Source organism: Octopus bimaculoides, chromosome 9, assembly GCF_001194135.2.
Source record: "Octopus bimaculoides isolate UCB-OBI-ISO-001 chromosome 9, ASM119413v2, whole genome shotgun sequence".
In the NCBI taxonomy this organism is placed as follows: domain Eukaryota; kingdom Metazoa; phylum Mollusca; class Cephalopoda; order Octopoda; family Octopodidae; genus Octopus; species Octopus bimaculoides.
Window position 1 is genome coordinate 86004785 of NC_068989.1, and position 14314 is coordinate 86019098.

General features: G+C 37.9%; 1 protein-coding gene across 4 annotated transcripts in view; it reads right to left on the reverse strand.

Moving 5' to 3' along the window:
- Positions 1 to 14314, reverse strand: part of LOC106869704 (serine/threonine-protein phosphatase 6 regulatory ankyrin repeat subunit A) — a 144860-nt gene that overhangs the window by 28235 nt on the left and 102311 nt on the right. For all 4 annotated transcript variants that reach the window (XM_052970837.1, XM_052970834.1, XM_052970836.1 and 1 more), the window contains 2 exons: positions 2620 to 2685; positions 741 to 816 (listed from right to left, as the gene is read on the reverse strand). In XM_052970837.1, coding sequence (XP_052826797.1) covers positions 741 to 816; positions 2620 to 2685 — 142 coding nt within the window. The remainder of the gene's footprint in view (positions 1 to 740; positions 817 to 2619; positions 2686 to 14314) is intronic.

A 14314-nucleotide genomic window follows, 5' to 3' on the forward strand; every position in this document is an offset into this window, starting at 1 on the left:
TTAATATATCTTCGCAGTGACTTAGATATATATATATATATATACTCTTTTACTCTTTTGCCTGTTTCAGTCATTTGACTGTGGCCATGCTGGAGCACGGCCTTTAGTCGAGCAAATCGACCCCAGGACTTATTCTTTGTAAGCCTAGTACTTATTCTATTGGTCTCTTTTGCTGAACCGCTAAGTTACGGGGACGTAAACACACCAACATCGGTTGTCAAGTGATGGTGGTGGGGACAAACAAACACACATACACATATATATTACGACAGGCTTCTTTCAGTTTCCGTCTACCAAATCCACTCACAAGGCTTTGGTCAGCCCGAGGCTATAGTAGAAGACACTTGCCCAAGGTGCCAGGCAGTGGGACTGAACCCGGAACCATAGATGACATCCACATAACTTGGCAGAGCTCAGCAAAAGAGATGAAGAGAATAGGTACTGCACTTTTTGTTCAACTAAACCTTTTAAGGTGGTGAATGACCTCGGTGGGATTTGAACTCAGCACATGGGACAAAACGCCTAGTGGCATTTCTTCCAGCTTTCTATTCCAGCTTGCTGCCTTAAGGAACAATTATTATAATGACTGGAATAAGTAAAAAATAAATCATAGGTCTGCTGGATCAGTGCTGGCCCTGGGTTAAACAACAACAGTGACTAAATTCAGCAGGTTTGTGGTGGTGGTGATGAAAGTGGTGGAACATGATTGAGTCATGGAAACAAGGGACAGTCCAACTTACCATTCATATCACAGATGTCGAGGTTAATTATGTAACCCAGCAGAACATTCAATGCCTGTTCATGACCATTGTAGGCCTGCAACAACAACAACAACAGCAATAATAAGAAGAATAATAAAAACAAATGGACAGTTATATTATGAAAAAGAAAGGAGGGGAAGGGCTACATCATCATCATCATCGTTGTTTAACGTCCGTTTTCCATGCTGGCATGGGTTGGACGGTTTGATTGAGGGCTGGCAAGCCAGACGGCTGTACCAAGCTCTAATCTGATCTGACGATGTTTCTACAGCTGGATGCCTTTCCTAATGCCAACCACTCCAAGAGTGTAGTAGGTGCTTTTTATGTGCTACCTGCACAGGAGGCAGTCAGGCAGCACTGGCATCGACTACGCTCGAATGGTGCTTTTAATGTGCCACCGGCATGGGACCAGTCAGGCGGCACTACACTCTCGGAGTGGTTGGTGTTAGGAAGGGCATCCAGCTGTAGAAACTCTGCCAGATCAGAATGGGGCCTGGTGTAGCCATCTGGTTCGCCAGTCCTCAGTCAAACCGTCCAACCCATGCCAGCATGGAAAGCAGACATTAAACAATGATGATGATGATGAAAGGAAAAAGAGGAATGGAAGTGTGTCTAGATGAGTGGTTCTCAACCATGTTTTGCCTAGGGACCCCTTTGATTCTTAGTCTACTCTATTGGCACAAGGCCTGAAATTTGAGAGAAGGGGTTTAGTTGATTACATTGCCCTACCCTGTACTCAACTGGTACTTGTTTTATCAACCCTGAAAGGATGAAAGGCAAAGCCGACCTTGGTGGAATTTGAACTTGGAATGTAATGATGGATTAACTGCTGCTAAGCATTTCACTAGGCATGCTAACAATTCTGCCAATAATAATAATAATAATAATAATAATAATAATAATCCTTTCTACTATAGTACAAGGCTTGAAATTTGGCAGGAGGAGTTAAGTCGATTACATTGACCCTGATGTGTAACTGGCACTTATTTTATCAACCCCTCAAAAAGATGAAAAGCAAAGATGACCTCAGCGGAATTGAAACTCAGAATGTAAAGACAGATGAAATACCACTATGCATTTTGCCTGGCATGCTAACAATTCTGCCAGTAATAATAATAATAATAATAATCCTTTCTACTAAAGGCACAAGGCCTGAAATTTGGGGGAAAGGTTTAAGTCAATTACATCGACCCCTAGTATTCAACTGGTATTTAATTTACTGACCCCAAAAGGATGAAAGGCAAAGTCAACTGTGGCAGAATTTGAACTCAGAGCGTAGCAATGGGCAAAATACCGCTAAACATTGCATCCAGCATGCTAACGAATCTACCAGATCACCGCCTTAATAATAATAACAATAATAATAATAATAATAATAATAATAATAATCCTTTCTACTGTAGGCACAAGGCCTGAAATTTTTTTGGGAGCGGACTAGTTGATTTCATTGACCCTGGTGTTCCACTGGTACTTAATTTATTGACCCTGAAAGAATGAAAGGCAAAGTCGACCTTGGCGGAATTTGAACTGAGAATGTGGCGGCAGACGAAATACCTCTAAGCATTTCACCCAGTGTGCTAACAATTCTGCCAGCTAACCACCTTAATAATAATTATTTCAAATTTTTGCCACAAGGGTGGGGGATAAGTCAATTACATCAACCCCAGTGTTCAACTGGTACTTATTGACCCCGAAAGCACGAAAGGTAAAGTCGACCTCAGCGCAATTTGAACTCAGAACGTAGAGACAGGTGAAATACTGCTAAGCACTTCATCCAGCATGCTCGCTGCCTTAATAATGATAATTATAATAATAATAATAATAATAATAATAATTTAAAAAAAAAATATTTACTTACTGCCAGATGAAGAGGTGAATATGGAGCTCCAGTTCGAAGAAGGTCTGTAGCAGCTGAGTCTAGAATCTGAGAGAGAGAGAGAGAGAGATGGAGGAAATGAATAAACAGAACAAAAACGCTTTTCAAGTCTGGAGCCAATTCTACTAGTCTCTTCTGCCAAACTATTAAGTTGCAGTGACATAAACAAACCAACACTGGTTCTCAAGAAGTGGGGTACGGTGTGGAGATGACACACACACACACATACATGGGAGGCTTCCTCAGTTTCCATGTGAGGAATTGATCAGCTTGTGGGGTCTACAGCACAGACACTTGCTCAGGGTGCTGTGCAGTGGGACTGAACCCAGAACCATGCGGTTACTAAGTGAGCTACTTAATGACACAACCACACCTGCACCTATCCTTGCTAATGCAATAAAACAGTGCAGCAATGTCAAAGTAGCAAGAATCATCAACCTAGCTGCACCTGTTTTCTGCAAGAAGGATGAGAAAGGACAATACAGAAAGTACATACAAATAGCAGATACCCAAAAATTCTGCATGGGGCTAATGACCAGAAGGTATCAGTAAATTTGTAAGAGGTCCCGTGTTCACCACTCACTGCATTCCCCCTCCCTCTCGTGAACTTACCTCCCCACTCACCCTGTCCAATCCTTTGTATGACTTGCATTCACCTCCGTGTAACTTGAAGGTACACCCTGACACACCACAATCTCCTTTCTCTTTCTCCTTTCCAACTGGGGTCACCATGTCCCTTATCAACACCAAGACGCCCCTACCTGTCTCTCTTATACTTTAACTTCCCATCACTTGACATAAAGCCACCATCCCCAGCTCAATGCTACACTCCGCCTCCATCGGTAGGTTTTGCCTTGTCAGTTACTTGGGGACCTCATTAGTGCTTTTAACATATAAAAGGTACCCTGTGAATTGGCCTGACTCCCCATCAGTCGCGACAAGTGTTCCAGTTGATTCAATCAACAGAACAGCCTGCTCATGAAATTAATGTGCATGTGGCTGAGTACCCCATGGACATGCATACACTCAATGTAGTTCTAGAAGGGATTCAGGTACAATTCATTTATGAGGTATGTAGGTATTATTTCTTTACTACCCACAAGGAGCTACACACAGAGGGGACAAACAATGACAGACAAATGGATTAAGTCGATTATATCGACCCCAGTGCGTAACTGGTACTTATTTTATCAACCCCGAAAGGATGAAAGGCAAAGTCGACCTCGGCGGAATGTGAATTCAGAACGTAGCGGCAGACGAAATTCCGCTAAGCATTTCGCCTGGCATGCTAACGTTTCTGCCAGCTCGCCGCCTGAAGTAATGTATGTATGTAGTGGAGGTGCATGGCCTAGTAGTCAAGGTATCCGGCTCATAACCATAAAATTGTGAGTTTGATTCCTGACAGTGTGTTGTGATCTTGAGCAAGACACTACTTCACCGTGTGAAGTGGTTGGTATTCGGAAGGGCATCCAACCCATAGAAACCATGCCAAAGCAGACACTGGAGCTTGGTGGATCCACTACTGGTACCTTTTATGTGGCTCCACCACTGGCACCTTTTACGTGGCCCCACCACTGGTGCCTTTTACGTGGCACCATCACCAGTGCTTTCTTTTTTACATGGCACCGTCACGTAATAAAATCAGATAGTTGCTGCATGGTTGGAATCCTTTCATATATATATATAATCCTCGTCATAGTTTTTATCTCTGCTTTTCCACACTTGCATGGGTCAGAAAGGTCTTTTCTAACACAGTGTCTTGCCATTTATTACATTCCTTTCTCATCTCCTTGGCAAAGTTCAACATTCTGAGATCAGCTTCCACAATTTTCTGTCCATGTCTTCCCTTGCCATATCTTCATTCCTCTTGGTTCTCTTGGAACTTTTTACCCATCTATTATTCTCCATCATTCATGTCCATATCAGATCAACCAAACGCACCATATCTAGTTCTTCTCATACACAGTTTATCTATCAGCTCATCTCTACCACGTTGTCCGTGCACACCAAACATTACACATCCAGTGAAGGATGCTTGCCTTGTTCCCTCTCTGTCTGTCAATCCATCCAAACAAACAAAAACACAGATTGCTAGGATTTTCTAAGTGAAAAGGAAAGAGAAGCACGTCTTTCAAATCCAATCTATTTGCAGTACAGTAAAATTTGTGAAACATTCCAAAATGCACTCCATCTGAGATTCTTGAAATGAACAGAGGCACACACATACATATACACAACACGCAAGTACTACAGAGTCATATTTGCACAGAACACAAGCACAGGTGCATACAGCTACACATATACATATATACACAACACATACATACACGCATATATACATACACAACACAACATATACATACACACACACACATACATACACACACAACACATACATACACAACCCATACATACATACACACACACAAACACACACAACATCTAAGTCCTAAAGAATTCTGTTCATAGATAAGTGCAGCTGTACACACACACAACACCTAAGTACTAAAGAATCCTGTTCATACAGAATGCAGCTGTCCACACACACACACACACACACACACACACACACACACTAACCCAGCCACATTTTTACAAAAGCCAGGAAATATCTCAACTCAAAAATGTCCAGTCACTTTGTTAAGGATAGGCTTGAACATACATGAGCCTCCATCCAGTTTCTCTCTCTAAAATCCTAGTGACAATGCAATGGTCAATGCCAGGCAATGATAAAAGACTGTTTGTCCAAGATGCTACACAGTGAGATCAAACCAGGGGCCAGGTGGTGGTGAAACTCATTTCTCAACAACTCAACCATACTTGCACATGTGTATTCTACAACACCACCACACACATCCATAGATTCAATCAGTGCTTGTTAAATACAGAAAGAAACGTGAGTCAAATAACGTGTGTATGTATACTGATGTGTATATACACATTCACACTTCCAAGGATACCATTACACCTGCACGCATGCAAGTGCATCATGCGTTCACACATACAAAAGTACATGCAAATCTAAAGATTCAACACAAACATCAGTTTACATATACACGTGTCTGTGTATATGCATGTGTGAATGCATATATGTTTGTGTATGTGTGTGTATGCATATATGTTTGTATGTGTGTGTGTGTGCGCATATGTTTGTGTATGTGTGTATATATATTTGTGTATGTGTGTGTGTGCATATATGTTTGTGTATGTGTGTGCATATATATATGTGTGTGCATGTATATATGTGTGTGTGTGTGTATATATATGAGAGGTATTGGTATCCAAAAGACCCAAGGTGGCAGGTAAGGCTATGTAAGTGCTATGGTAGGACCTTAATTAAACTCTCGGTTCGATAATGATACAAGTGAGGAATCTAATGCGTGTCTTGCATGAGCATGTATATGTTAAATAAAAGAAGACAAGAAAACCAAGGCTGTGTGGAATTTTCAGGACATTTATAAAGAGAGAGTTAGTCTTACATCTGTTTCTGGGATGTTAGGGATATCCCTTCATCAGAGACGATGTGAGATGGTTAAATAGAGGGAGATATTATAGAGTTCAATATGAGGAGTTATTTTGAGAAAGGAAGCAAATAAGGAGTATATAGGGAAATAAGATAATGAATATAGAAATATAAATAAATATATATGTAGGATGTTATAGTTGCAGTTCCATTATCCAAGGAAAGTGGTGTGTAGAAGTGGTAGAAATGCTCCTAGTCCATGGTATGTAAATTCCAATAGGAGTTCATATTTTGTCATTAAAGTGTGGAGACATATATTACATATGCTGTTCATTCAAAGGGGTTCACACTTTCCATTTGTAATGACAAAATATGAACTCCTATCGGAATTTACATACCACAGACAAGAAGCATTTCTACCACTTCTACACACCACTTTCCTTGGATAATGGAACTGTAGCTATAACATCTTTATACATTTTTATTTTTATTTCTATATTCATTCTCTTATTTCCATTTATACTTCGTATTTCCTTCCTTTTCCAAAATAACTCCTTATATTGAACTCTATTTCCCTCTATTTAACCATCTCACATCGTCTCTGATGAAGGGATATCCCTAATATCCCACAAAAAGCTGTAAGACTAACTTTCTCTTTATAAATGTCCTGAAAATTCTACATAGACTTGGCTTTATTGTCTCATTTTATTTAACACACACATAAAATGTACTGATCCACAATAGAAAATTCAACAAAAAAGTACTCCATCTGGTGAGAGATAAATATTATTTATTTAAAGGTCACAATGCATGTATTAAAGCACTACTAATAGTTTCTTATGTTGAGAAAACTCAAACATATTCTTCAGGTGCAATCCACATATCATAACGAACTAGAGAAATTGAATAATTTTTATGTGTTTCTTCTATTATTCAATTTCTTTAGTTTGTTATATGCGGTCTGCGCCAGAAGAATATGTTTATGTTTTCTCATCATATGAAACTATTAGTAGCACTTTAATACATGTATTGTGACCTTCAATTATATATATGTATATATATGCACACATACATCAAAGCACATGTTGGAAATATTGACATAAATACAGCTACAACAAGCTAAAATGTATACACACATGCAAAAAAAAAAATATATATATATACTCATACACACACCTAAGTAAGAATATATGTGAATAGACACACAAATACACATACATGAGCATAAGAAAGAAAATATAAATATCCAGACATACACATCTAAACAGCAATATATACATTAAAAATAATAAACATATATATATATATATATATGGTAAATATAAATAATGGCATTGACAGAAAAACATACATAAAATATATATACATAGATCCCTCCATCCATATGCTTGCTTCTGTGTGTGAGAGAGAGAGATGTTTAACGCTCATATGAATGTACAAGTTAACACATGTTTATGTGTACTTATATAAGATAGATAGATAGATATACCTTTTAGTATTAATGCATATATCTTTGTATGAAGATTTACAAATTCGCCTGAAGAGAAGTTCTATGTCAAAGCACATATGGAGATTGGGTGACTGTATGTATATATGAATAAAGTTTAAATGAAAACAAGCAAAGAGAAGCGTGGCCAGTAGAATGTATTTGAACAATATAGACAAATACAGACATGTCAAATACCATACAACATAAGTTCCTGATACATTGAATTTATCTTGACTGCCTGAGGATGTATCATAATTACCAAATGGCAATTAAGACCAACTCTATTTGAGATGGGGAAATGATCCCAGGATTCAAAAAGTCTCCAATGTTGACATGCCACTAGGGAAACAGGACAGGCTTATTGTCTGGGGATAAGAGGACAGCCATGGATATGTGTTTCTGACTCAATAGCCATCATCGTCAAGATAATTGTGTGACATTATTACAAAAAGGAGAACAACACATTCCTGGCCGAGGCAGTTTGCATAATTCAAACAAATTGAGCTGAGGGAAACAATTCAAAGCAACCAGTGGTATATAGTTGAACAGACAAATACAGGTATATCAAATATCATATAACATAAATACATCTGGCCTAGTTGGGGGCATAGCAACTCTTTGGTGCTGGTACAAAAAAAAAATGCACTGTTGGTGTTAGGAAGGGCATCCAGTCATAGAAATCATAAACCATACCAAAACAGAGACATTCAAGCAAAATAGGATCTTCCAACTGATCGAGGAGGGATGTAACACCAGTTAGAAAGAAGGAACTGATTTAGATCTTGATGAACCTCAACAACCCATGCCAGCATGGACAATGGACATGAAATCATGTCTTGCTACTACACACCATTACGAATCTTACACACACCACATTAGTCCTCTATATACACGGTCCATAATTCACTATCATACACCATCGTACATCTTAACACCATGTGTAAATTAAAAATAAAAGAGGACCCCTTCCCTCATGAATGACCATGGGATTGCACCTAGAAAGTTCTCCTCCGAGGCACAAATCTAGGCAAGGTTGTTTATGGAAGACTAGTAGTTGGCTGTGCATACCAGCCTCCCCTTTCCACACCACCGATGTTATCCAAAGGAAAGGCAAAGGTTGATACAGCGTGGCACCAGTGACGTCACAACTCATTTCTACAGCTGAGTGAACTGGAACAACGTGAAATAAAGTGTCTTGCTCAAAAACACAACATGCAGCCCGGTCCGGGAATTGAACTCACAACCTCACGATCATAAGCTCGACCCCTGAGCCATGCACCTTTATAGCTAGCATGTCAACAAACACACACATACCTTTAAAGTTAGTCCCCCCTCTCTCTCTCACACACACACACCACACAAACTATTGTTGACTGGAGATGCAACTGGTGTGGCTACCATAGGGTAAACTCATTTGAATGTAGCCAGGGGCAAGGTGCTAGTGTTAATAAGGGCAATGGATTTAAAGGTTTCCTTTTCAAAACCAGTACAGTCCATATCTGGTTGGCTTGTGGTTGGGATAGAAAACATTTGCCCAAGGTGCAGCACAGTGAGACAACCTAGAGCCATGCAATGTCAAAGCAAACTTTTTAATTACACAGCCATGTCTGTATCTAACGAACACCTCAAATGGTTACAGTTTCATTAACCAGTGAAATATACTGGATATGTTTGGTGTAATATTGATCCCTGAAAAACAATCTGGAACCTTGTAAAAAAAAAATAATTAAAAAAAAAAAAAAAAAACTTACAGAAAATATCGATTTCAAATTTTGGCCCAAGCTCAACAATTTTTTTGTGGGGGGAGGCATGTTGATAACATTGACCCCAGTGCCCAACCGGTACTTATTTTATCGACCCCGAAAGGATGAAAGGTGAAGCAGACCTTGGTGGAATCTGAACTCAGAACGTGAAGACAGATGAAATGCCTCAAATGGTTTTGCCTGGCATGCTAATGATTCTGCCAGCTTGGCAATTTACTTGCAGAAGATATCAAAAATTAACTACAGTTATGTCTTATTAAGTACATCATCACAGAGAGTTGATTCTCACAGAAATGCACGATTACATACATGCACCCACTGACACATATAGGTACACATGCACAGACACACACTCACATACATTTGCACCTCCACACAAATTTAAAGAAATCATAAAACAGAAGAGAGCGAAATATTATACATTTTTACTAGAGGCTGATTATTATTACATGTGTCCATTACAATTTAAAATGATGTCAATACACAGCTCATCAGGCAATTTGGTGAAAATTTTAAAGTTTCTGTGATTAAACATTTTTAATAATATAATTTATAAAAAAAGAAAAAAAAATTGTGGGAAATTTGACTGGCAACTGTTGGTGCTGCCACCTACAGTTTCTTTTGTAGTAAGAGAGTTTACTAAGTAGAAGGGTGGGTGAAGTTTCCCTTTAAGGGAAGAGAACTGCTCAGGGTGTATAATTTCTTTTTTTAGCATTATTACAAGGTTTTTTTGTCTTTCAGTCCTATGTTACAAGAATGTCTGTAGTCATGAGTTAAATATGTAAGTGTACATCTGCTTAAATGCTCTAATGGTAATTAACATGTAAATCTTTAAAAAAAAGAATTTAGAAGTGGCCTTGTGTAAAGAAACCAATGTATGGCAGAAATCAGACCTATTTTGTATATATTACAGTTTAAATCAGGTCATTCCACAGCACAGACTATGAATACTGTGGCAGGCCACACAAAGCAGTGCTTATATTTCATATATTTCATTATCATATGAAGGCCAGAAGAGTTATTATTAAAGGAGGAGGTTGCTGATTTTATTGTAATTTATACAACATTAAAAAAAAAATTTCAAAAAAAAAATCAAGAAAAAAATATATATCATTGATATGTCAAGATTTCACTAATAGAGTGTCATTATGATATCTAAGAAGGTATTTTTACTTGTGTGGGCAGCAAGAAATTAATTAATTATGATTATTCATTTGGTGTTAGGAAGGGCATCCAGCCATCGAAGCTATACCAAAAAAGATATTGGAGGTTAGCATAGTCCTCTGGTTCATCAGCTCCTGTCAAACCATTCAGCCTACGCCAGCATGGGAAACAGATGTTTGGCTATGATGTCTTATGTTTTAAAATCAATGTTATTTCTGGCATGTATAAAAAGCAGAAACATTTTATTATGTCTAAACAGTGCCAACTGATATTGGAAGTTAGGTTATTTATTTTCCAAAAGTCATAAGTGTATTGCTAAGCCCATGCCCAATCTTTCTTGCGGTGATCATGTACATTTATGTTGACTATTTCTCACCTAAATCAATTTGCTATCATGCTGATGTAATCTATATTGTTCTGGTTAAGGTCAGATGTGGGATGTGAAAGAGGCTGCATTGATAATTAGTTTCCAAAGCAATTCCCATTTCTAGGCAAACATATGTTTATGCTTGTGGGGGAGAGTGCAATTTTGCCTGATGGAAGAATATTTTTTTTTTTCAATTTTGGTGCAAACACTAAGGTGGGTTAAACCACATTACCTTTCTTTTGTATTATCTCTTGCTGAGTATCTTTATTTATCTTTTACATGTTTCAGTCAGTGGGGTGGGCCATGCTGTGGTACTGCCTTGAAGGGTTTAGTCAAACAAGTTGTCTGGTACTTATCCTATTGGTCCCTTTTGCTTGACTATTAAATTGCAGGTATGTAAACAAACCAACACCAGTTGCCAATTGGTATGTGTGGGGAACAAACGCAGATACAAAGACACACACAAATATATGACAGGCCTCCACATGGTTTCTATCTACCAAATTCACTCAGAGGGCATTGGTTGGTCCATGGTGCCATGCTGTGGGACTGAACCCAAAACCATGTGGTTGTAAAGTAAGTTTCTTAACCACACAGTCAAGCAAAGCTTATGTATGTTTATGATATATAAAAGTTTCTATGAAACAGATGTTAGTATATTATTGGATACATAAAGGCATGGCTGTGTGGTAAGAAGCTTGCTTACCAACCACATGGCTCTGGGTTCAGTCCCACTGCGTGGATCCTTGAGCAAATGTCTTCTACTATAGCCTCGGGCCAACCAAAGCCTTGTGAGTGGATTTGGTAGATGGAAACTGAAAGAAGCCTGTCATGTATATATTTATGTGTGTGTGTGTGTGTGTGTGTGTGTCTGTGTTTGTCCCCACCACCACTGCTTGACAACCAATGTTGGTGTGTTTATGTCCCAGAAACTTAGTGGTTCGGTAAAGTACTAGGCTTACAAAGAACAACTCCTGGGGTTGATTTCTTTGACTAAAGGCAGTACTCCAGCATGGCCGCAGTCAAATGACTGAAACGCGTAAAAGAGTATCCTACTCAGTTAAACAAGGTTTTTGTCCTAACAAACAGCTGGGATTCTTTAACCTAAATTAGTTGAAAGAACAAATATTCTGTGGTTGGAAATATAATTTTTGCATTGAATCGGTTAAATGAATGGTTGAAATTATTTTTCTCTAAAGGTCTAACAATAAAATTTAAGAAATTAATTAATTTGAGGTTGTTACTTATGTCATTATAAATAACAAATCTTTGCAAAGGTTGATCAGCTCCCTCTGGAGTTTACCAGCTTGTTGCCAGTTGATAGTTTTGGAGATAAACAAGGCAAAGAATTTATCCATTTGGATATCTATTTTTTATATTTCTGCACCATACAGTACTAAAATGATGCCACCAACTCAATATATATTTCTTTATTTTTGCAGATAAAACCATCATCTCTATAAACTCTACCAATGATGAAGTGGAATTTATTATTTATTAAATCTAAATTTATAAGTCATTCAGAGTTAAGATTTCTGTTAAATGTTTGTGGCTTAAAACTTTGGCTGTATGTTTATTCAGCAGTACATTGTGGTTAGAGAAGAGAATAATCAAATTAGTTATCTACGCAGTCAATTTTGCATCTAATACAAGTCAGAAGGAAGTTGATTGCATTGGTATGATGGCAAATCAATTTACAATGAGATATAATTGACATAAATATACATTTAGAAAAAAATATTCCAGGAGGTGACAAGTTCAGAAGAAAGCTATGTCTAGCCACTTTCTGACAAAATATGTTTCGTTGGACTAATGATTACAAATTAGAAATATCTTTTTCAAAAAACCCAAAGAATATGTTCCGGTGTGATGTGCTATTTGCCTCTCTCTCTCTCTGCCGCACTCTTTCTCTCTCCCCCTCTCTCTCTTCAATTCCTACGCGACCCTAACTCTATATAAACCAAAATAAATAGCTATTGGCCATAGAAATCCACAATATTCTGAGGAGTCCGCAATATAAATTTACATATGTTAGCCAGAAAAATCTGCAATGTACTGAGGATGTGATAGGTGAACCGCAATATGGTGAGTGATTACTGTATAAAATAGGTTTAATTTCCTTCTTTTCCATAAAGGTTTCTTTGTATAACATTCTTTCTTAGATTTACATATTAATTACACATCAAACATATGCACACACCCATGATTCCTGACTAACAGCAACCATAAAAAATAAACCTCAACTCAAAAAGTAATTTTATCAGAATATAATATACAAAGATACAAACATTACCTGATGAGCCTTGTGTGGGCAAAACTTCAAGTTATAATATGAACAGATAATATCTGGCTTTTAATAAATAAAAAAATGCATACCAATATGTTCTTTAGAAGCTAATGATTCACTGGTACTACTCAGAGTTTCTTGCAGTGTACGATCTTATAGGTGACAAAGGATTACACACAGCTTTTTGTTGCCTGATCGAATGCACATAATAAGCAACTCTGAATAGTAACTAAATAAATCAACATAAAACTGAATAAAAAATATACTCTACTACATGCATTGAGTACTCTTTTCTCTGTCTGTACATCCAAATAGATTTTTGAAAGTTTGCCTGAAAAATTGCTGAGTATTAAACTGGAGTAGTGGACAGATCCTAAAAATTACACACACACACACACAAAGGCAGGCAGGCACACATACACACACACACATGTGCGCATACAGGCACATACACAGGTATACACACAGGTACATACTCATGTATAAAGGTGTTTAAATATAAATATGTATATGTTCAGTTACAAATGTTTGAACGTGTGTGTGTGTGTGTGTGTGTGTGTGTGTGTGTGTGTGTGTGTGTGTGTGTGTGTGTGTGTGTACAGACTAAAGTGGAATGTAAAGTATGATGATGATGATATATACCAGTGATATTTGCAGAATAGAGAGGTCACGAGGGAGTCGGGGGGCGAAATATTAATAAATGATAAATTGTAGATAATTTATATAAACAACAATGAAGATAAGAGCAGCAGCAACAACAACAACAACAGCATCAGTAAATAACAGCAGCAGCAACAACAACAAGCAAAAAGCAGTGACAACAACGAAAGCAGAAGCAACAACAACAACAACACGAAGATACATTGCCAACAAGAACGAAAGTAATGACACCAATGATGACAACGGCAAATGAGACAACAACATCGAAAACAAAAACAAAAAAAAGCAACATTGACAAGAAGAAGAAGAACAACAACAACAGCAAGGTAGATGGCGCCACCAGCAGCAGCAGCAGACGACAATAACAACAAAATGGAGTTGGAAAGCAGAAGCTTGTAGCGTGAGTGGAGGAAGAGGTATAGGCCGTAAGAGGTGTTGGAAAAGGGAGAGCTGTCGGGAGTTGTTATTATTATTATTATTATTA